The following is a 25,377-nucleotide window of genomic DNA, read 5'->3' as shown; positions in this document are numbered from 1 at the left end:
TTTCAGCGCTTCCATTGGATCTCTCACATACAATGGAAGTGCTGTGACAAAAGGGCTATGGATTCCATCAACGTAGATTTATCTATTCCTAATACCTAGCCATTTTTGTTTACTCTCGTCCGGTCTAATGTTTTGAATTAACAGAAATGATACAGCTAATAGAGCGCAAGTGGCCACTTTAAGCTCCCCTAGATGCTAATGATGCTGTAAGCATCAGTTCTATGGCCACGACGTAACCAAGGGCCAGACCTCTCAACCGCATCACTCTGCCCTAGTGTACACAGATTGGTGCTGGCCCCACACTGACGCAACCAGAATAGGTGGGGCTAACCCTTTTTAGGTTTGTCGTTCTCCTGGTGCACACTAGACCGGCTATGTCCAGTGTACGCCGGCAAACTAAGAGCAGGAATGTGCTGACTAGAAGTTAGAATTTATCAACAATTGTACCCATGACAACATCCGGGTACAGCGTTCTTCTCCTACGACAGTTTCAAGCTCATATGCTCCAGTCATTTTAGCTGAGTCTATTTGATCTGTGCTGCCAACACTTGTGGTCAGCTCTTTATTGGCATTAGTGCCCAGTTTCTTATGCTTCATTATTAATACAAATGTATCAAACATTTAGACAGGCAGTAAATATCTTTACGTTTCAAATGTATAATATATACCGGATTCTATTGCAACTTTAATACAACATAATGTACTGAGAAGAAATATCTTTGCAGGCTGAAATTGGGAAACACAAAAAAAAAAGTTTCTCCATTCTTTTCAGAGGTTTGTTTTTACAGCTTTCGCCATGCAGTAAAAACAGCTTAAATTTATTCTGTGGCTCAGTACGATTATGGAGGTACCAAACTTTTAGGCTGGGTTCACACGACCTATTTTCAGACGTAAACGAGGCGTATTATGCCTCGTTTTACGTCTGAAAATAGGGCTACAATACGTCGGCAAACATCTGCCCATTCATTTGAATGGGTTTGCTGACGTACTGTGCAGACGACCTGTTATTTACGCGTCGTCGTTTGACAGCTGTCAAACGACGACGCGTAAAAATACAGCCTCGTCAAAAAAAGTGCAGGACACTTCTTTGGACGTTTTTGGAGCGGTTTTCTCATAGACTCCAATGAAAACAGCTCCAAAAACGGACGTAAAAAACGGCGCGAAAAATGCGAGTTGGTCAAAAAAACGTCTGAAAAGCAGGGTCTGTTTTCCCTTGAAAACAGCTCTGGATTTTCAGACGTTTTTGGTCACTACGTGTGCACATACCCTTATAAAGAAAAAACCCAACTATTTTTTGGTCAATTGAGCAGTTGTGAGGGCTTATTTTTGAAAAATCAAGCTGTAGTTTTTATTGGTACAAAAAAAATAAAAAAAAAAAAAAGTAAAAAGGGTGGAGTACAAAAAAAAATAAAAAAATAATTTTAGCGTTTTAAATTCTTTATGGCATTCACTGAGCACTGTAAATTACATTTTACTATATTCTGTGGGTTAATATGATTATGGTGGTAACATATGTATATAGTTTGTTTTGCACAATAAAATCACTTCTTTAAAATAAAAAAAATTTTGTCACCATATTCTGAGAGCCATACATTTATTATTTTTTTCATATCTGTAAGGGCTTCATTTTTTTTTGCAGAATGGGTTGCAGTTATTAGTACATGCAGACTTTATAATTCTCTTTATTTTGTGAGATGAGGTGCCAAAAAAAAAAAAAAAACTATTCTGAATGTTTTTTTGCAGTGTTCACCATGTGGAAAACATAGTTTGGGTTGTTATAAATGCAGGAATACCAAATGTGTATTTTTAAAGGTTGTTTTTCTTAAGAAAATTACTTTTTTTTCAAATAAAGTCTGTTTTCTCAGCTTATTTTTACACTTTAAAAACTTTATTTTCTTATATTGGCTCACTAGGGGACTTGAAGACCTGCAGCACTGATAGCTGCTATAGTACATTGCCTACGTGGTGTAATGTATTCTGTCATTGGGACACTGATAGGAAGCCTAGCAAGACCAGGTCCTCAGGCTTCAGTACATGGCAGACCGGGAGACCACTGCCTGGAATGCCAACCATCAACCCCTTCCCCACAATTACATTGTGTGGGGTGTTTATGGGCTGCAAACCCCTTAGATGCAGCGATTGCAATCAATCGCCACATTTAAGGGGTTAATTACCAAAGACAGCAACAGTGGAGACAGCCAACCTCCAGGTGTGCACTGTCACCGACAAAGTGCACCAGGAATGACTCAGTAAGTGTACGTCATGGAACAGGAAGAAGCTTCCAGTGGGGATGTACCATTACCAGGTCATGCGGGTAGGGGGTTTAAACAAAATGGTGTCCACTTTGCTGCCACTGTAAAAACAAACATATCTTCAAATTAGAACACGTGTAGAAGGTGTTTTCTGCCCATACACCCAACTTCTTTGGAGGTAGTAATAGGGGGTTCCCCAGGAATTGATGTTTTCCTAAAATGATTTTTTTGTATCAGAACATGTGCACATGTGTAGACACCCCTGTGCACATGTCCCAACACCTGTGTATGCAGGTTTGTGCATACCCTATTTTTACTTTGGTACATGTGCACGGCTTTAAAGAAGAAAAAAAAAAAAAAAAAAAGAGCCTTATTCACATGAGCATGTTCGGTCCGTAAAGGACAGAACGTATTTCGGCTGCAAGTCCCGGACCGAACACTGCAGGGAGCCGGGCTCCTAGCATCATAGTTATGTACGACGCTAGGAGTCCCTGCCTCGCTGCGGGACAACTGTCCGGTACTGTAATCATGTTTTCAGTACGGGACAGTAGTTCCACGGAGAGGCAGGGACTCCTAGCATCGTACATAACTATGATGCTAGGAGCCCGGCCCTTTGCACTGTGTTCGGTCCGGGACTTGCGGCCGAAATACGTTCCGTTCTTTACGGACCGAACATGCTCCTGTGAATCCAGCCTAACAGGTCAGTTTTGCACGCATAAAAACTGCGTTTTCCAAGCATTACAGTTCTATCAGTGTGTGTTCCGTGTGGAATAAGGTTAATGTCAGTGTTAATGCACATTTTTTTTTCTCTGCATTTCTTCAGCAACTGGTGTGCGAGTCACAGATTGCACACGGATGAAGTCTGTGCTGTTCGTGATTTTTCATGCACCCAGCGACTTCAGTGGGTGCAAAAAAAAAAAACACACGTGAAGTGCGCTCATCAGAATAAGGCTAAGGCCTAAGGGCTATTACAGTACAATGCACCTCCAGTTGAGCTCTCCAGTTATATCACCTAAATTGTGGTCTTTCAACATAGTGGAGAGCGCCATTAAACCCTTTTATTGTACGCTGCTTGCAGCACATTAGAAAATCACCATGAACATTAAAATGCTTTATCAGTATTTTATTATAGTCTGAGAAGCCAGCATAGCTGATCAGGTGTGGTGGAGGGAGTGGATATGAGAAAAACAGTGATACAAAGCGAGGTTTGTCCTCAAATGACATCATTATCTACAACACATTTCTTCTGTGGGTAAAACACATCTTCACCAATCCTGAAAATAAAACAAAAACATTCTCTAAGCAACAAATATATAACACCACACTGAAAATCATAGCCACCCTCCCCATGAGGAGAGAACCACCCCCCCCCCCCTTTTCATATGTTGGAAGCGTGGTGGTGAATGCCCACTGTATTCAAAATGGCATAAATGCTGAGTACTATAAGGGCTCATGCACACGTTCGTATTCTGGGGAGTATTTTGCTTCAGTGTTAAGAAGTCAAAACCAGGAGTAAAACAAACAGAAAACCTATAATGGAAAGATTTGCACCCACTCCTGGTTTTGGCTTCCAAATACAGAAGCAAAATACGAACGTGTGCATGAGGCCTTAGAGGGTGCATATGAGCCACTTAAAAAAAAAAAAAAAAAAAAAAAGGAGATAGAGAGATTACCTGGTTGCCTTCCAGTTATCTTCTAATGTGGCCTTTGAGCGCAACAACCACGTGGTTTTCAAAACTGGGCAATCTGATGTCTGGAAACACTGGCCAACCCAAGCAGTGACTGAACCTGAAGCAAGAAGTTGACAGGCAAACAATTGAGACAGTGCATCTGTCAAGCCTCGTCTCTACTGTAAACAAGCACTGAACTCCGATCAGGACTACGCATACAAGTGCTTGTCCACGCAATGGAATTGCTGGGTATTTACCATCTGGGATTGCAAACGGAGAATACAGTAGCAGCAAAGTAGGTGATATTTAATTCCGCAGCATGTCAATTCCTGCTGCGGAAAGTGGACTTAATTGCCACATTTCAGGAAATATCACGATCTCCCAGCATTGAAGAAAACACAGTAAAACCCACACCGTTTTCTGCTGTAAAAAAAAGTGCAGCTTTTCCAAAACGGAATGTCTGCTCGTTATAACAGAAATGATGCAGAAATTATCTGCAGCAATTCCATTACGTGTGGACAAGCCCTAGCGTGTGCTTTCGGAATAGGAAACCAGTAAGAGGAACTTTCCTAGGAACAAACATTTATATTTCCCAACAAATCAGACAAATATCTCACCTCCTTTCCAGTTTATGGACATGGTAAAGGTTGGTTGATCTCCTTGTCCAATTAGCCCCATCAGCTTACCAGTCTTCTGTTCACCTGCTGCACCAGGATAGACCTCTACGTAAGAGCACAAGGAGCCTTTGAGCTGGGATCCTTTAGCAGAAAGCTTGAGAACTGATCCCACAGCATTTACCCAGACTCCAGTCACATTACAGGGAGCTCCCTGCTGGAATAGGAGATCATGCAGGGTTACAGCACTGAACAATGGAACACATACAAATGCTAAGATCTGTGCATATGGAGAGCCTAGAAACATAGTACTCAAGTGTGCCCCTTGTGGGTGGGGTTCTCACTACAGCTCAACATTCATCCAAAAGGGGCTATATCTGGTCATGACTTGATAAAGTAACATTTTTAGAATCTAGTCCACTTTACTTGAACTTCACTACACTAACCTCAAAGCCATATAGGAGATACGGTCTCCAGTTTCTTGGGAATATAGCTATGTAATAGGAAACCCAATGGAGCATAAGAAATATTTGTCTGTCACATAAATTTGGAATACAACAGAGAAATTCAAGCGTTTCTTCATAGGAGATCAAAGGCACATTAGAGCCGCATGGAAATCAATGGGTGTCCCCTATTACTACGCTATAATCCAGAAATCATAATACACACAAGCCCTTAGAATGGAGAAATAAAACTGCACAGATTACAAATAAAATTGCTATAGGTTACATAAAGTGAATATACATCTCCAAATTTATGGATATTGCTACATGGTGCTCTTTAGCCCTAAGGGTCCATTCAGACATTGCAGTTAAGTGCATGCAATTTATAACCACAATTTGATACTTTCCCCCCCCCCCCCCACTGCAAAAACACATGCAGTTTAAACCACACATCAACATCTGAATCAACCCAAACAAGGTTTTAGTAGAAAAACAAAAACAGGATTTTCATTTATGTTTCCCTCCATAAAGCTCCATTCAGTTTAAGAATTATAAGTTTAGCTGCATTCACATCAGCTTGCAAAAAAGAACTGCATTAAAGACAGAATCAATGCACAATCCTGGACTAACTACAATCGTAGAACTCAACACAAATAAACTTACCACATCATTGAAGTACCCAGTGACCATAAACATGACCAGCACCATTCCCCGTGTGTCCACCATAACCTTCATTATGCTTTCTCTCCACAACCTCTACTTGAGCCAGGGAGCGTTTTATAAAGGCTGAAGCTCATTGATTGATTGATTGATTGATTGATTGATTGATTGATTGATTGATTGATTGATTGATTAATGAATTAATTGATTTTTTTCTTGAAGTTCATCTGCTGCTTTGTTTAATCACTTTGAGGCTGGATTTTCGAGCTTCGGTTTATGGGTGAATTTACATGAGACATTTTTGGCCACGCAGTAAAAAACGCACATAGTTTTACTGCGAGTTGCCGTGGTTTGCAATGCGGTTTTTACCTGTATGGTTTTACAGGTAAAACACACTTATTTTACACGTGTACCCTGTAAAAACCGCACAGGTGAAAACCACCTGTCAAACTGCAGAAATTCGCGCTAAAACCTTGACTGTTTTCGCCACGATTTTTTATCCCGGGCCAAAATCGTCTCATGTAAATACACTCTTAGGCCTCATTTACACGAGCGTGTGCGTTTTGCGCACGCAAAAAAACGCTGCGTTTTGCGTGCGCAAAAGGCAATTGACAGCTCCGTGTGTCATCCGTGTATGATGCGCGGCTGCGTGATTTTCGCGCAGCCGCCATCATAGAGATGAGACTAGTCGACGCCCGTCACTGTCCAAGGTGCTGAAAGAGCTAACTGATCGGCAGTAACTCTTTCAGCACCCTCGACAGTGAATGCCGATCACAATATACACCAACCTGTGAATAAAAAAAGATGTTCAAACTTACCATGAACTGCCTGCTTCCTCCAGTCCGGTCTCCCGGCCGTTGCCTTGGTGACGCGTCCCTCTCTCGTCATCCGGCCCCACCTCCCAGGATGACGCCGCAGTCCATGAGACCGCTGCAGCCTGTGATTGGCTGCAGCCTGTGCTTGGCATGTGATTGGCTGCAGCTGTCACTTGGACTTAACTGTCATCCCGGGAGGTCGGACCGGAGTTATCGGTAAGTCAGAACGTCTTTTTTTTTTTACAGGTTCATGGATTTTCGGAGCGGAAGTCACTGTCCATGGTGCTGAACCAGTTTAACGCTTTCAGCACCGTGGACAGAGACTGTCTCCTGACGTCGCGTACCCGAACATTTTTTACCGGTTTCGGTCAAAACGAGTTTTGCCGAACCCGGTGAAGTTCGGTGCGCTCATCTCTAATTTGACACTCCGTTTGGATGTTTGTAACCAGAAAAGCACGTGGTGCTTTTCTGTTTACATTCAGGAGTTTGACAGCTCTTGCGTGATTTTCGCGCATGCAACGCAGGACCGTCAGTGTGGCATGCGTTGTTTTCACGCACCCATTGAAGTCAATGGGTGCGTGTTGCGTGAAAAACGCAAGAATATAGAACATGTCGTGAGTTTTACGCAACGCACTCACGCTGCGCAAAATTCACGCATCGTCTAAACAGCCCCATAGACTATTATAGGTGCGTACGACACGCGTGAAAAGCACGCGCGTCGCACGCGCGTATAATACGCTCGTGTAAATGAGGCCTTAGGGTGAATTCATACTTTGCGGTTGTCATGCGGTTAAAGCTGCAGCAACTTTATCTGAAAATCTGAAAACTGCATGCATTTTTACCGCAGTTTGATCAGTTTTCTTATGCAATTGCTTTTTCTTTACACCAACTGCATAAAAAAAATGCATCAAATTATGGTAGAACGTGCAGATTTGCCGATTGGATTTATGGGCTCATCCGCATGCTGTGGAACTGCTGTGTGTTTTTTCCGGCTGGAGTTTTGGACAGAAAAAATGCAGCAGAATACAGTAGCAGCATAGGGGATGAGATTTAACAAATCTCACCCACATGCTGCATAAAAATTCCGAGCAGAAATTGACCTGCGGTGCGTAATTTTCAGATCGCGGCATGTCAATTCCTGCTGCGGAAAGTGGCCAGAATTGCTGTATTTTTCAGAGGAGATGTTTCCATCTCCTAACATTGTGAAAAACGCAGCAAAATATGCACCATTTTCTTCCGTAAAAACCGCAGGAAATGGTGCATTTTTGCCGGAAGCGGAATGTCTGTGTTTTTCAACAGAATTGCTGCATAAATTTCCTGCTGCAATCCTGTGTTTTGTGTACAAGCCCTAAGGCCTGATTTACATGAGCGTGTGCGTTTTGCGCGTGCAAAAAACGCAGCGTTTTGCGTGCGCAAAAGGCACTTGACAGCTCCGTGTGTCATCCGTGTATGATGCGCGGCTGCGTGATTTTCGCGCAGCCGCCATCATAGAGATGAGGCTAGTCGACGTCAGTCACTGTCCAAGGTGCTGAAAGAGTTAACTGATCGGCAGTAACTCTTTCAGCACCCTCGACAGTGCATTCCGATCACCATATCGAGTAACCTGTTAAAAAAAAAAGAGGTTCGTACTTACCGAGAACTTCCCGGCCGTTGCCTTGGTGACGCGTCCTTGGTGACGCGTCCTTGGTGACGCGCTTCTCTTGACATCTGGCCCCACCTCCCTGGATGACGCGGCAGTCCATGTGACCGCTGCAGCCTGTGCTTGGCCTGTGATTGGCTGCAGCTGTCACTTGGACTGAATTGTCATCCCGGGAGGTCAGACTGGAGGAAGAAGCCGAGAGTTATCGGTAAGTCAGAACTTTTTTTTTTTTTTTACACGTTCACGTATATTAGGATCGGAAGTCACTGTCCAGGGTGCTGAACCAGTTTAACTCTTTCAGCACCCTGCACAGTGACTGTCTCTTGCCGGGTTCGGTCAAAACTAGTTCGGCCGAACCCAGTAAAGTTCGGTTCGGTCATCTGTAAGACACTCCGTTCGGATGTTTGTAAACAGAAAAGCACGTGGTGCTTTTCTGTTTACCTACAGTTTGACAGCTCTTGCGCGAATCACGCAGTTCGCACGGAAGTGCTTCCGTGCGGCATGCGTGGTTTTCACGCACCCATTGACTTCAATGGGTGCGTGATGCGCGAAAAACGCACGATTATAGAACATGTCGTGAGTTTTTTTCAGCGCACTCACGCTGAGCAAAACTCACGGACTGTCTGCATGCCCCCATAGAGTAATATAGGTGCGTACGACACGCGTGAAAAGCACGCGCGTCGCACGCGCGTATATTACGCTCGTGTAAATGAGGCCTAATACAGTACCAGCAAAGTAAATGAGATTTCAAGTAATCTCACCTAGACGTTGCAGAATTTTTCCGCACACAAATTTAGGCCGGATTCACACGAGTATGTTCCAGCCGTGATATACGGTCCGCATGTCGCCCGCATTTCCCGGACCGAACACACTGCAGTGAGCCGGGCTCCTAGCGTCATAGTTATCTATGGCGCTACGTGTCCCTGCCGCCCCGCGGGAATACGGTCCCGTACTGTAATCATGTTTTCAGTACAGAACAGTTTTCCGCAGAGAGGCAGGTACTCCTAGCGTCATAGATAACTATGACGCTAGGAGCCCGGCTCACTGCAGTGTGTTCGATCCGGGAAATGCGGGCGACATGCAGACCGTATATAACGAACCAAACACGCTCATGTGAATCTGGCCTTACTGTGGTACGGATTTTAATATCTGCAGCATTTCAATTAATCCTGCGTCTCAGAATTATGTCTGACTAGTTTATTTAAAAAAATGCACAAAATTCTTCAGCATAAAATCTGCACTTGTTTCCACATTAAAATTTTAGGTCCGCACCTAAAAACGCATTAAAAAAAACCCTGCAATATTAAGTGTGGAATTACTGGCGTTTATCTTTGGTCTTGATGGCCTTGTTTCTGCATCAATTTCTGCAATGTGTGCATGTAGCCTAAGGCTGGCTTTACACATGTTTATGCAGTTTTAATGGTGTTTTTATTACATTTTGTGCAGTCAGATGTTACATTAAAGTAAATAGTGTGGTTAGCGTCTTTTTTTTCCCAAACGAAGCATGTGATTGGTGGCATTTTTTCCAACTATAGGACTTCAAAAACAGCACCAAAAATGCCACTAAGGGTATGTGCACACACAAACTCAAAAACGTCTGAAAATACAGAGCTGTTTTTAAGGGAAAAAAAGCTCCTGATTTTCTGACGTTTTTTAAGCCACTCGCGTTTTTTGGAGCTGTTTTTCTGTAGAGTCAAATAAAAAACGGCTCAAGAAGGGACACGAACTTCTTTATCACGGGTGTCTTTTTACGCACCGTTTTTTGAAAATGCCCCGAAATACGCCTGAAAACACTAAGGGTATGTTCACACGTAGTCAACCAAAACGTCTGAAAATCCAGAGCTGTTTTCAAGGGAAAACAGACCCTGCTTTTCAGACGTTTTTTACCAACTCGCATTTTTACCAACTCATTTTTTTACCAACTCGTTTTTGGAGCTGTTTTCATTGGAGTCTATGAGAAAACAGCTCCAAAAACGTCTGAAAGAAGTGTCCTGCACTTCTTTTGACGAGGCTGTATTTTTACGAGTCGTCGTTTGACAGCTGTCAAACGACGACGCGTAAATAACAGGTCGTCTGCACAGTACGTCGGCAAACCCATTCAAATGAATGGGCAGATGTTTGCCGACGTATTGCAGCCCTATTTTCAGACGTAAAACGAGGCATAATACGCCTCGTATACGTCTGAAATTTGGCCGTGTGAACATACCCTCAGGGTAAAAACACACAGCGTAAACACTGCAGATTTTCTGTAACGGATTTTCTTGTTCAATAATCTCATCCACACACAGCGGAAAAAATCTGCAGAGAAACTGTTCATAAATATACCTATAGTGCCATGGGCGTAGCTAGGGGGGGGGGCAGGCAGGGCATGTGCCCTGGGCCCAACTAGGTGGTAGGGAAGGGGGGGCACCGCAGAGCAGCTGATCGCTGCTGATAGGCTGCTGAGGTCAGATGACTCAGATCAGGTGACTGGACTGGTCCACCCCCGTGCTGCACCCTCCCAGCATGTAGGGGCACCACTGGGCTCTGCCTCTACTTTGTGCTATGCTGTTACACACACGGAGTAAATAACAGCCGAGGAGCAGAGGAGGAAGCTCTGCCCACAGCCCGTCCTGCACGAAGCCTGTGATCCTATCAGCAAGGAGACATGGTGAGAGTCTGTGTGTGTAGTGTGTATACAGCATGTGTCTCTGTGTTTGTATGTGTATATGTTACAGTGTGTGTGTGTATGTGTTTGTGTGTGTCTCTGCATGTGTTTATGTCTCTTTGTAAAAGTGTGTGTTCAATATTAAAGTAGAACAGATAATAAGCAGATATCTGTGCTGCCTCCTATATACCCTGCTGCCCCTATATACCATTCTGTCCCCTAAATATTCTGCTGTCCTTTATATAACATGATGCCCTTTATATACCCTGCTGCCCCTATATACCCTGCTGCCCCTTATATACGCTGCTGCCCCTTATATACCCTACTGGCCCTTATATACCCTACTGCTCCTATATACTCTGCTGCCGCTTATATACCCTGCTGCCCCTATATACCCTGCTGCCCCCTATATACCCTGCTGCCCCTATATACCCTGCTGTCCCTATATATCATGCAGCCCCTATATACCCTGCTGCCCTTTATATACCCTGCTGACCCCTATATACCCTGCTGACCCTTATATACCCTGCTGCCCTTATATATGCCTCTCTGTGTGTTTATATGTGTCTGTGGGTATAGTTATCATCTACGACATAATCTGTACTCATAGAGTTATCACTGTGTGTTATCTGTAGTGTTACATAGGACTGCAGATAACATCCACTACATTATCTGTACTCAGAGAGTGATCACTGTGTTATCTGTGGTGTTACATAGGACTGCAGGTAACATATACTACATTATCTGTACTCAGAGAGTTATCACTGAATTATCTGTGGTGTTACATAGGACTGCAGGTAACATCTACTACATTATCTGTACTCAGAGAGTTATCACTGTGTTATCTGTGGTGTTACATAGGACTGCAGGTAACATCTACTACATTATCTGTGCTGTGTATATATGTGCCTGTGTACATATTTGGGTCTGTTTGTGAATGTGTCTTTGTGCTTGTATATTTGTGCCTTTTATGTATTTGTATATGTTCCTGTCCGTGTATTTATATGCCGGTGTGTGTGCGTATATGTGTCTGTACGTGTGTGTGTATATATATATAGATATATATATACCTGTATGTATGTATTCCAGAATGTGTGTATGTATATTTGCCTGTATGTCTAAATATCTGTCTCTATGTATGTACAGTATATATGTTCCAGCGTGTCCATATATGTGGTTCATATTTGGTTTGTGTAGGGGGCGGCAATAGAGAGCCCCACACAGGGTGCCATCCAACCTAAGGCCGGCCCTGGCTGTCACCAACCCTAGTCAGAAGGAATTCCGTCGCTGCCTGCGCCGAATGACCTCCTCGGCTCCTCCGGTAAGTCACACCAGGCAGAGCGGAGAGTGGTAGCGGTAGGCTACTGCTCACCGGTCTGTTCACAGTGTGGCGCTAAGTACAAGGGGTGAGAGTGTGGCGATATTTAAAAGGGGGGGCAGTGTGGCACTATTTACAAGGGGTGCTGTGTGGCACTATTTACAAGGGGGCTGTGTGGCACTATTTACAAGGGGGGCTGTGTGGCACTATTTACAAGGGGTGGAATGTGGCACTATCTACTGGGGGCTGTGTGTGGCACTATCTACAAGAGATGGGCTGTGTGGCGCTATCTACAGGGGGCTGTGTGTGGCCTCTTCAATTTATTTTCTTTTAATTTATTTTTACGTTAAAGAGACTCTGTCACCACATTATAAGTGCCCTGTCTCCTACATAAGGAGATGGGCGCTGTAATGTAGGTGACAGTAATGCTTTTAATTTAAAAAAACGATCTTTTTTCACAAAGTTAGGAGCGATTTAAGTTTATGCTAATGAGCTTTCTTAATGCCCAAGTGGGCGTACTTTTACTTTCGACCAATCAGCATCATGCACTCCTCTCCATTCATTTACACTGCACTAGCGATATAGATATATCGCTATGTGCAGCCTCATACACAAGCCCTAACATTACTAGTGTCCTGATAATGAATACACATGAAATCCAGCCTGGACGTCATGTGTACTCAGAATCCTGACACTTCTGAATCTTTTTTTGTGAGATTCCGGCAAGTGAAACCAAATCTCGTTTAGCTCCGTGATCTCGCGAGATTTCGTATCCGTTGCTGGAATCTCACAAAAAAGAGTCAGAAGTGTCAGGATTCTGAGTACACATGATGTCCAGGCTGGATGGTCATGTGTATTCATTATCAGGACACTAGTAATGTTAGGGCTTGTGTATGAGGCTGCACATAGCGATATATCTATATCGCTAGTGCAGTGTAAATTAATGGAGAGGAGTGCATGATACCGATTGGTCAGCGTCATGCACTCCTCTGTACAACGCCCACTTGGTTGAAAGTAAAAGTACGCCCACTTGGGCATTAAGAAAGCTCATTAGCATAAACTTAAATCGCTCCTAACATTGTGAAAAAAGATCGTTTTTTTAAATAAAAAGCATTACTGTCACCTACATTACAGCGCCCATCTCCTTATGTAGGAGACAGGGCACTTATAATGTGGTGACAGAGTCTCTTTAATTACATTATAGAACTATATCGCTTGTAAAATGTAGAAATGCTTTTATACTCGAGTTACATTAAAAAAATTGTGAACAAAAAAATTACATTTAATTGATTGGTAGGGAAAGAAAACATGGCGAGGGGGAAGGAGATGTCGGGAAATAAGTTGGGGGGGGGGGGAGCCAATCTGAATCTTTGCCCCGGGTGCAGGAGAACCTAGCTACGCCTCTGCGCAGAACCCTCTGACACTGAACCTGTGAGTCCCGCGGACCTGACATATTCAGGTCTTAACGCACAATACAGCTGCTCTGTATACAGAATAGAGAGCAGCTGTATCTCAAAAAGTATAAAGTATTTTTAATAAAAAACTAATTATAAAGTTGCACAAAAGTCACTGATTGACCTTAATAGCTTTTGAAGGTTTACATAGCTCTAAAATGTTCACTGGGATTACACAAATATCAATATCCATCCAAAGAAAACAAATGTAGCACTGCACGGATCAATAAATGTCAACAACCAGTTCTTTTACTTCAGAATACAAATCTGTTGCCGAAGTCTGATTGCTGTATTCAGAGCTATTTCAGAAGAGCACATACATAATCTGAACACGTTGCAAATATTTCTGTACCACACCTCTAACTTCGTCACCTGGCAGCTCTAATACATGTCCAAACATTTAGAAGCTGTTTTTGTATATTATTTTTTCTCCTCCTTTGTTCTTTTGGTTTCTCCTCACACTACCTTATGTCATTATGACGCCTCCCAATTGCTACTTCCAAGGATTGATATAAAAATCCACACTGTTCTGGTTAATTAAACAGTGCATGTTTATTTGAGTGACTGGAACATATAAACATATAAATGGAGAGATTTATATCAAAGTGATCAGAGACTCAAGGACTTGTGGAGTTATAAGAGAATGTAGGACAATCCAAAAACAGAAGACAGCACTACAAAGCAGTCATTGGGTTTTGTATCTTACACCAATTATACCATTGAGTGGTATTTGAAACCCAACATTTACCTACAAATTTACAGCTAATCTTCTAACCATGGAAATTAAACTAGACGAGCACACAATTGGTGACCAAGAAGAAGACAACAACCCCGCTACACAATTGAGAAATACAGATCACTGGAAAAACGGTGGAAGGCTACTGTCTGGTCTTGTGGGCTCCAATGTCTTACTCTTCAGTGGTGCTTTGGCAACCTGTGTGTTCACGGAGGATGTTGACATCTATGAGATTGATTTTCTCATTTTCCTGTCCCTCATGATGATAATCTGCATTCTGTGGATGCTTTTTCAAATGTTCTTCACTTGGAAGCACAAAAATGCTATTCTCTTTAAGGACTGTCAGGCAGGACCAATATGGATGAGAGGTCAGTAAGTTGGTGCCATCATTGACATTTTATTGTATGTTATTATTTGATCTGTTGTGTTTCTGATTTATTTAATTTTTATGTATTTATTTTGTATACTGAAATTTAGAAAAGGGGACATAAATTAAGCTATTGTTGTATAGAATTAAATTGGCGTTTTTACAAACTCATATATTATATAAATGTATAGTAATACATTGGATCAGTATAAATAACTTGTACTACTGAAAATTTAAGAAATATGTTTCTACACATTTTTATTTTCCTACAGTTAAACAGACCCTCTTTTTCTGATCCCAGACAACACATTTTATTTTCAACCATATAATAAATAAAGGACATAGTAGTACTTCAGTGAAGGAATTAGAGCTGAGCTACAGGGGATGATTACATAAGAGAATAATTTTTGAGGTTTCTTAAAACTTTCAAACAAGACCCTGGTAATACGGTAATTGTGGCATTTGCCGGATGGGTTGTGGTGTCTGAGAATCTGTTATGTTTTTTGTTTTGAGAGGATATATGATAGATATGACAGATCTATTATGATCAGTAATGATCCGTTTGTTGTTTCTATTCCCTTTGACCTATAATAGGTCCATCAAGATTCCATCAGCGATCCCATTTTTTTACTTGATAGAATAGCACGGCATGTTACGCTGTTCTGACTTTCAAACAGCAAATTATGACTCTGTTCACATGTGTCAGAAGCTCCGTTGGACCCTCCATCACAGATTCTGTGTAGCATGCAGAACTATTTTGTCTGACAAAATGACAGATCCATGATGGATAACCGCCACAGCCATTTTTCAGATTTTAATTTTGATTTTTTTCCTCCCCACCTTCCAAAAGCCATAACTTTTTTTATTTTTCCATCGATATAGCCCTATGAGGGCTTGATTTTTGCACGATGAGTTGTAGTTTTTCATCGCACCATTTATTGTACCATATATTTATTGTACTAGGAAATGGGGAAAAATTATTTTTGAGTAGAAAATGAAAAAAAAAACACAGATTCCTCCATTGTTTTTTGCCCTTTGTTTTTACGGCATTCACCATGCAATTAAAACGACATGTAAACTTTATTCTGTGGGTCAATATGATTACAGCGATACCAAATTTATAAAGTTTTTTTTATATTTTACAACTTTAACAAGGAAAAAACGAACTGTAAAAAATAAAATGTATTTAGTGTCGCCAAATTCTGAGAGCGATACATTTTTGATTGTGCAATATGAGGGCTTATTTCTTACGGGAAAAGCTATAGTTTTTAATGGTACATTTTAGGGTACATACAAGTTTTTGATCACTTCTTATTCAATTTTTTGTGGGAGATGAGTTGACCAAAAAACAGCGATTCTGGTGTTTTACTTTTTTTTTACGGCGTTCACCGTGTGGGTTAAATAATGACGTATTGTGTAATAGTTTCGACTTTTACGGATGTAACGATACCAATTCTGTTTATTTATTTTACAATGCTTTACGGGGGAAAATGGGAAAGTTTTTTTCAACTTTGAATATTTTTTTATACATAAAAAACTTTATTTAACTTGACTTTTACTTTTTTTATTAGTGCCCCTAGGGGACTTCAACCAGAAATCGTTGAATCGCTTGCACTAAATACTGCAACGCTAATGTATTGCAGTATATCGTCTTTCTGACGATTTATTTTTTTACGGCGTTCACCGTGTGGGTTAAATAATGACATATTGTAATAGTTCAGACTTTTACGGACGCGGCGATACCAATTCCATTTATTTATTTTACAATGCTTTATGGGGAAAATGGGAAACGTTTTGTTTTTTACTTTTTATATTTTGTTTGTACATAAAAAACTTTATTTAAAAGATTATTACTTTTTTTATATTAGTGCCCCTAGGGGACTTCAACCAGCAATTATTGGATTGCTTGCACTACTGTATATACTGCAATACTAATGTAGTGCAGGATATCGTCTTTCTGACAGCCTTCTATTAAGGAGGGCTTAATAGAAGCACAAAGATGGCTCACCTGGGGGCTTTCATTATTATAACAACCATGCGGTCACGTTGCAGGGGGGCCAATAGGCTCTAAGAGGGGGTTGCCCCCTCTTTCTAACGCTTTAAATGCCACAGTCGCTATTGACCATGGCAGTATCTAAAGTGTTAAACTAGCGTGATCACACTCAATCGCTACAGTGAACTGTCGGCTGTAATATACAGCCGACACCCGCGTTGTATGGAGCGGGCACAGCCCGTGAGCCCACTCCATACTTCTCCTAGTCGGCTATGATATAAGTATATGTCCTTTGACGGAACAGAATAACAGAAATGTTGGCACAGATGTGAACAGTTCCTAAACCTGAAGGAATAGAGCTAACACAAGTGTGAACAGAACCTAAGTGAGTATGTTTGAGCTCTATACCACTTCCATTAGATGCTATAATAAGACAATATTCATCCTTGTATAGAAAAATACAAAAATCTTTATTGAAGACATACAAACAGTTGTACATACTGTTGAAAAAACACACCCATAAAAACAAATGTACAATCAGTACATGCAAGGACAGTGTATATTGTAAGGCAGGGCAAAGTTCGATGATAGCACAAGTTAAATCTCAATAGATACAGATCATAATATATATACATCAACTTCATGCACAATAATAATTTCCATGCTAGGACCATGGTCTACACCAAGACAACGTCAATACAATATAAATCAAAGAACCAAAGGACCATATAGCACATGATACTTCACCCACCATAAGCCATATCTACTGCCAATACACTGTCCAGCACCCTATAATAATAAATTATAAATGTTTGAGCTCTAGCTTATAGCCAAGAGCCATGTTCCTAAAACCTCTGTATGTCAACCAAGATATTTTTTATTTGGCCAGTATATGGCAGAGCGTAATAATGGAGGAACAATAGTAGATTTAGATCTGATATATTGGCTTTCATGCATCTAAAATAACAAAATAAAGCAACTTTGGAAAATAGTCTTGATTTAAGATATACTACCATTTTGTGTATACATCTCTAATGAAGACCTATATGTCTCCATGGCCATACACTACAAGCAAAGCCTGTGTGCAGTCTGATCATGCAGTGACATGTTAGGCTTGGTTTATAGCACATTTGATGTGTATAAAATCTTCCAATTTTTATGCCGAACGTATACCATGGATTTCAAAGGACCGAATGTATGCCAAAAAAAAGTCTCGGCATAACTTTTTTTCAACTATATCAGATAGCGTAGTGGACTACACTTTCCAATACAAGAGTTACTCGCTATGTGTCTGGCACCAAGATGTTAGCAGCAGATCTTTTAAAGTGTAGCTAAACGTTTGACAAACTTCTGACATGTCATAGTGACATGTCAGAAGTTTGGATTGGTGGGGGTCCGAGCACTGAGACCCCCACCAATCGCTAGAATGAAGCAGCTGAAGTGCTCGTGTGAGCGCTCAGGATGTTGTGTGCTGCATCACATATAAGGACCTGACACCGCCCAGCATCAGGACCTTGTATGCACTGCGGCCTAATATGGGAGCCTGAGAAGATTCTGAGTGGAAGAAGCAGATTGGTGAGTAATTTTTTATAATTTAATGTCCCGTCATCAGAGGTATGGAAAGGGGCCTGTCACGGGGGCTGCCTGTACCCTGTTACACCCCTTACCACAGAATGGATTTTCACCAGTTTCTGTCTTAATTATAATAAATTTGTTGGGCCACAGGTGGCCCCGCGTTTTACTAAACCCCATCCATTTTTTAGAAAAGTGGCAAGAGTGGTGTTAAAGGCCCAAGATTCAAAAATTTTACATGCAAATTGTGGCAAATGAGTAATTTGCAACTTTTCTACGACAGAAGACTGCTAAAGAAAAGTTAATAAATTCCCCCCTAACTTTTTCAGCAATATAGACTAAATATGGGATCAGACCACATGGGCTATCTCTTCCCTCCCCACGTGCATCAATGAGTCTTACCTTATCTGATTTGATCCTGTCTTATGATCCTGATACTTTCCCATTTTGATCACCTGCCTGTAGCGGACTACCCCTACTGACATCTGATTTGGAGTTGAGATGACCTCATGTTGCTAAACCATGTGAACTCCTGACCTTTTGTGTGCCTGCTGCTTGTGAAGTTCTTCTGCCATTTTAGTTACCGAACAGGTTGTATAATTTTGCTTTCTGTCCTGTTGCCACAAGCTCCACTACCACAGTCTAGTCCACTGATTAAGACCTTGGGTTTCACTGAGACTTTTTGTAGCGCTACTGATTGATTTTAACTATTGAGTGACAGCTTAAGTCCAAGATTGCATGCAATTCAATGTACTCATTTAGACTTCAGCTGTAGCTCAATAGTTAAAATTAATCAGTAGTGCTACAAAAAGTCTAGGTGTAGCCCCGGCATTAGTGTGCTTAGGGAATACTGCCCACGTGGAAAAAAACCTTGTGCTCAGTTAACTTCTTTTGGATCATTGTGATGGCTTGATGACTGGATCAGAGCATTTTCAAAATGGCAGGTCTTCTGGGGTGTTCCTGGTATGCAGTGGTTAGTGCCTACCAAATGTGTTCCAAGGAAGGACAACCGGTGGAAAGCCGACAGGGGTGCTCATTCATATGCGTGAGAAGCGAAGGCTAGTCCGTCTGGTCCAATTCCACAGAAGAGCTGCTGTGGCCCAAATTGCTGAAAAAGTTAATGCTGTCTTTTATAGAAAGGTGTCAGAATTCTGTGTTTGGGGTTGCATTTGGAGCTGCACAGCCACAGACCACTCAAAGTGGCCATGCTGACCCATATCCAGTGCAAAAAGTGCCAACAATTGGGACATGGACATCAGAAGTGGATCATGGAGCAATGGAGGAAGGTGGCCTAGTCTGATGAATCATGTTTTACTTGACATCATGTGGATGGCTCGATGCGTGTGTGTCATTTACATGGGGAAGAGATGGCACCAGTATGCACTCTGGGAGGAAGGCAAGCTGGCAGAGGCAGTGTGATGCTCTAGGCAAAGTTCTGCTGCAAAACCTTGGGTCCTGGTATTCACCCCTTCATGCCAACAGTATTCCCTAATGGCAGTGGCCTCTTTTAGCAGACTTATGCGCTCTGAACACTGCAAAACTTGTTCAGAAATGGTTTGAGGCAGTGACGTTGCTAGCACCGAACCTCCGTGGACCAAGACCCGGATCTTTGGCCCAAGCCCCAGATCTTTGGCCCAGTGCCCCGGATCCCCGGGCGACTTCAGCAACAGGGGTCACAGCGTTCGCACTTGTAACACATAAAAAAGCAAAACAATTATTATTCTTGCCTTTCCCGGGTCCAGCATTGGAACCCCAATGTCAGCGTGCTGGGCCATATATCTAATTCTATCATGTGTGATACTCTCTGCTGAGCCATTGTATTCAATCCTATCCATAGCTATAGGGTGGAAGTACTATAGATATGCTGTCTCATATATATATATATATATATATATATATATATATATATATATATATATATATACAGTGAAGGAAATAAGTATTTGATCCCTTGCTGATTTTGTAAGTTTGCCCACTGTCAAAGTCATGAACAGTCTAGAATTTTTAGGCTAGGTTAATTTTACCAGTGAGAGATAGATTATATATAAAAATAAAAATACGAAAATCACATAGTCAAAATTATATATATTTATTTGCATTGTGCACAGAGAAATAAGTATTTGATCCCCTACCAACCATTAAGAGTTCAGCCTCCTCCAGACCAGTTACACACTCCAAATCAACTTGGTGCCTGCATTAAAGACAGCTGTCTTAAATGGTCACCTGTATAAAAGACTCCTGTCCACAGACTCAATGAATCAGTCTGACTCTAACCTCTACAACATGGGCAAGACCAAAGAGCTTTCTAAGGATGTCAGGGACAAGATCATAGACCTGCACAAGGCTGGAATGGGCTACAAAACCATAAGTAAGATGCTGGGTGAGAAGGAGACAACTGTTGGTGCAATAGTAAGAAAATGGAAGACATACAAAATGACTGTCAATCGACATCGATCTGGGGCTCCATGCAAATCTCACCTCGTGGGGTATCCTTGATCCTGAGGAAGGTGAGAGCTCAGCCGAAAACTACACGGGGGGAACTTGTTAATGATCTCAAGGCAGCTGGGACCACAGTCACCAAGAAAACCATTGGTAACACATTACGCCGTAATGGATTAAAATCCTGCAGTGCCCGCAAGGTCCCCCTGCTCAAGAAGGCACATGTACAGGCCCGTCTGAAGTTTGCAAATGAACATCTGGATGATTCTGAGAGTGATTGGGAGAAGGTGCTGTGGTCAGATGAGACTAAAATTGAGCTCTTTGGCATTAACTCAACTTGCCGTGTTTGGAGGAAGAGAAATTCTGCCTATGACCCAAAGAACACCGTCCCCACTGTCAAGCATGGAGGTAGAAACATTATGTTTTGGGGGTGTTTCTCTGCTAAGGGCACAGGACTACTTCACCGCATCAATGGGAGAATGGATGGAGCCATGTACCGTCAAATCCTGAGTGACAACCTCCTTCCCTCCACCAGGACATTAAAAATGGCTCGTGGCTGGGTCTTTCAGCACGACAATGACCCGAAACATACAGCCAAGGCAACAAAGGAGTGGTTCAAAAAGAAGCACATTAAGGTCATGGAGTGGCCTAGCCAGTCTCCAGACCTTAATCCCATCGAAAACTTATGGAGGGAGCTGAAGCGACAGCCTCGAAATCGTAATGATTTACAGATGATCTGCAAAGAGGAGTGGGCCAAAATTCCATCTAACGTGTGCAAACCTCATCATCAACTACAGAAAACGTCTGACTGCTGTGCTTGCCAACAAGGGTTTTGCCACCAAGTATTAAGTCTTGTTTGCCAAAGGGATCAAATACTTATTTTTCTGTGCACAATGCAAATAAATATATATAATTTTGACTATGTGATTTTCTTTTTTTTTTTTTATATAATCTATCTCTCACTGGTAAAATTAACCTAGCCTAAAAATTATAGACTGTTCATGTCTGTGACAGTGGGCAAACTTACAAAATCAGCAAGGGATCAAATACTTATTTCCTTCACTGTATATATATATATATATATATATATATATATATATATATATATATATATATATATATATATATATATATAAAAAGATATAGAACACAGTAACGGCACCAGGACTTCAGAGTAGATGAAAGCAGAGTGGATTTATTCACCTCAACACAGCAACGTTTCGGTTCAAAAGGAACCTTTCTCAAGATGGCTTGAGAAAGGTTCCTGTTGAACCGAAACGTTGCTGTGTTGAGGTGAATAAATCCACTCTGCTTTCATCTACTCTGAAGTCCTGGTGCCGTTACTGTGTTCTATATCTTATTCTATTGTATTTTGGGGAATTGATTCACCCCCAGGTAACGAGTACATGGCCTTATTTTCTGGAACCATTGGAGTGCTGTGTTCATCTGTTTCTGGACTGTATATATATATATATATATATATATATATACACACACGCACACACGCCTTTTTTTTTGGGCCAGTGAACATGTGTTAGTACAAGGATACTTACTGCTGGGGCCCTGTATCTAAATATCATGTGTGATACAGCCTGCTGGGCCATGTATCTAAATATCATGTGTGATACTGTCTGCTGGGCCATGTATCTAAGTCTATCATGTGTAATACTGTCTGGTGGGCCATGTATTTAAGCCTATTATGTATGATAATGTCTGCTGGGGCCATGTATCTAAGCCTATCAATGCATCCAATTCTATCCAGCGGTGTAGCTATATGAGCCTTAGTCTTATAGATATGCTATCTCCGATGTGTATGTAAAAATGTATTGGTAGATATTAGTCTCGAGGCTTGTGCCCCTGATCTTTTAAGACCCTAGCAACGCCCCTGGTTTAAGGAACATGACACAGGGGGTTTAAATTTTCCACGCTGAGAGATGTAATGAAGGAGTTTACAGACAGCCAAAACATTGTTTGGATGAACAAACATTTGTTACCTTGAAGTGGAGTGCTGTACCAAGCTTTTTTTATGGAATTTAAATAGGACAAAGGATGTTTCAGGCAAGCATCAAACTATATTACTTTTTTAAAAATGTACTTGTCACTTTCTTTCTACGCTAAGCTAGCAACGTTGTCTCTATGTGTCAGGGGCGGACATACCGCATGTGCAGCCGGTGCAGCTGCACAAGGGCCCCGCGTGGGAAGGGGGCCCGTTCAGTGGCGTAACTACCACAGTAGCAGCCGTAGCAGCTGCTACGGGGCCCGCGGCATGGGGGGGCCCGTGTCGCCCTGACAGGCACATTACATTTTATGTACCAGGCCTGGCGGCACGGGCCCCCTCATGCCTAGTAGCATCACAACACTAGGCATGAGGGGAGGGAGGGGGCGGGGGCCCGGTGATAGCCGCCACACTGCACTACCAATCGGGAGGGAGGGGGCGGGTGCCCGGGCCCGGTGATAGCCGCTACACTGCACTGCCAATCTGGCACAGATGAATAGGACAGGACGGCGATGCTGGTGGTAGGAGGAGCGCTCAGGCAGGGGAGAGGACAGGGGGCGGTGCGACGTAAGACTTCGGGCGGCTGGACAGTACAGTCAGGACTGCCGGAGAACTCATAGGATGAGCGGAGGACAGACACAGGACGAGTGGAGGACGTGCAGACTGCAGAGGACAGGTAGATGAAGTTAAAAAGTTCATGTCAGAAGGGAGAAGTTTTTATGTAGAAAAATCTGCCTCATAATTCCTTCCGGAATTTTGAGGCATATTTTGACCTGCCGGTAGAACACTTCCCGCGTTTTTCATTGCGTTTTTTTGTGGCGTTTTTCGGCCATCGGGCCGTGGGCAGGGAAACGCAGCAAAAAACGCATTTTCTGCCTGCCATTGTTGTCAATGGGAAGTCAGAGACAGAAACGCCCGAAGAAAGGGCATTGCGCTTCTTTTTCCCGCATGCGGTTTTTACTGCTCGCAGGAAAAATTTCATGGATTTCAATGGGAGGCACTTTCTGACGTTTTTCGCGAAAAAAACCTCAGTGTGAACTCCCCCTAACACAGGGGCGTAACTACTGCTATAGCAGCCGTAGCGGCTGCTACGGGGCCGCGGCATGAGGGGGCCCGCGTCACCTGCCGGCACGGGCCCCCACCTTGGCCGGAATCTCCGCTAGCTGCCGCTATGGCTGCTACAGCGCGATGCCACGGAACACTACGGCAGAGCAGGGAGTATCTCCCCGCTCTGCCATTAAACATAAGACATGTATCCCCTATCCACAGGATAGGGGATACGTGTGTGATCGCTGGCATTGATAGGGAGAACGGGGGACCGAAAGTCCCCTGAAGTTCTCCATCACAAACCTCGGACTTCCGGGGTCTGTGTCGGCAGCTCCGTAGAAATGAATGGAGCGCCGGTCACACTTGAGCTGCGCAGACACCGGAAGTCAGAGGTGAGTGATGGAGAACTTCGGGGGACTTTCGGTCCCCCGCTCTCCCTATCAATGCCAGCGATCACACATGTATCCCCTATCCTGTGGATAGGGGATACATGTCTTTTGTCTTTTCACACTGTAGGTCGCATTTTTTTGAGTGATTGGGGGTGTATGGCGTTCCCTACAGGGGGGGGGCTGTATAGCGTTCCCTACAGGGGGGGGCTGTAAGGCGTTCCCTACAGGGGGGGCTGTATAGCGTTCCCTACAGGGGGGGCTGTATAGCGTTCCCTACAGGGGGGTCTGTATGGCGTTCCCTAAAGGGGGGTCTGTATGGCGTTCCCTACAGGGGGGGGCTGTATGACTTTCCCTACAGACCCCCCCTGTAGGGAACGCCATACAGAACCCCTGTAGATAACGCCATACAGACCCCACTGTAGATAACGCCATAAAGTCCCCCCTGTAGATAACACCATACAGCCCCCTGTAGATAACGCCATACAGCCCCCCTGTAGATAACGCCATACAGCCCCCTCTGTAGATAGCGCCATACAGTCCCCCCTGTAGATAGCGCCATACAGTCCCCCCTGTAGATAGCGCCATACAGTCCCCCCTGTAGATAGCGCCATACAGTCCCCCCTGTAGATAGCGCCATACAGTCCCCCCTGTAGATAGCGCCATACAGACCCCCCTGTAGATAGCGCCATACAGACCCCTCTGTAGATAGCGCCATACAGTCCCCCCTGTAGATAACGCCATACAGCCCCCTCTGTTGATAGCGCCATACAGTCCCCCCTGTAGATAACGCCATACAGCCCCCTCTGTAGATATCTTGAGATTCAGTCCTGCTTGATAGGTAACAGTGCAGTAAGCTAAGCATGATAAGATCATCTAAATTATTGCATCTCAGTTGCATGAGTGCTTTGTGTTATATTCAATGATTCAATTTAACCTAAGTCTCTAAATGTGGGCAAAGAAAATAAAAAAACTATACTCACCTCCTCCCTCGCCTCCGTTCACCCGCCGCAGCCCCCATCCTCCTGTCTCGGTCTGTGTTACAAGTGTACAAGGCTGCACTGGTGACGCGCTGCCGATGGCACGTGACCGCTGCTGCCAATAACTCCTCATTGGTGTGCTGCTGAGGACAGTAGTTCCACAGCAAATCGCTGTTGAGGGCATTGATTGGCTGCAGCGGTCATGTGCCATCGACCGCGCGTCACCACAGCAGCTTTGTAAACACAGAAAGGGATAGGGGCTGCGGAGGGGGAACGGAGGCGCCGGAGGAGGTGAGTATAGGTTTTTCATTTTCTTTGCCCACATTTAGGGACTTAGTTTAGATAAGAA

General features: G+C 43.1%; 2 protein-coding genes across 2 annotated transcripts in view; one reads left to right on the top strand and one right to left on the bottom strand.

Annotated features, from left to right (window-relative positions):
* Positions 1–3,368: 3,368 nt before the first annotated feature.
* Positions 3,369–6,544, bottom strand: LOC142666051 (avidin-like). Its single transcript, XM_075845924.1, has 4 exons — positions 6,458–6,544; positions 4,540–4,753; positions 3,926–4,040; positions 3,369–3,526 (listed from the first exon to the last, which is right to left on the bottom strand). Exons 1-4 carry the CDS (start codon positions 6,458–6,460, stop codon positions 3,466–3,468), a joined length of 393 nt encoding a protein of 130 aa, XP_075702039.1. The 5' UTR covers positions 6,461–6,544; the 3' UTR covers positions 3,369–3,465.
* Positions 6,545–14,288: 7,744 nt separating this feature from the next.
* LOC142665811 (proton channel OTOP2-like) overlaps positions 14,289–25,377 on the top strand; it is a 47,948-nt gene continuing 36,859 nt past the window's right edge. Inside the window, exon 1 of the mRNA XM_075845586.1 lies at positions 14,289–14,616. Coding sequence (XP_075701701.1) covers positions 14,289–14,616 — 328 coding nt within the window. The remainder of the gene's footprint in view (positions 14,617–25,377) is intronic.

This window comes from Rhinoderma darwinii, chromosome 13, assembly GCF_050947455.1.
Source record: "Rhinoderma darwinii isolate aRhiDar2 chromosome 13, aRhiDar2.hap1, whole genome shotgun sequence".
NCBI lineage: Eukaryota > Metazoa > Chordata > Amphibia > Anura > Rhinodermatidae > Rhinoderma > Rhinoderma darwinii.
The sequence above is the reverse complement of the archived record's forward strand: the minus strand, read 5'-3'. Positions and strand labels throughout refer to the sequence as shown.

Coding starts and splice junctions, on each gene's coding strand:
- LOC142666051 (XM_075845924.1), bottom strand. Junction 4,041..4,539: donor GTCCATAAACTGGAAAGGAG/GTGAGATATTTG, acceptor TTCTTGCTTCAG/GTTCAGTCACTGCTTGGGTT. Junction 3,527..3,925: donor GATAACTGGAAGGCAACCAG/GTAATCTCTCTA, acceptor TTTTATTTTCAG/GATTGGTGAAGATGTGTTTT.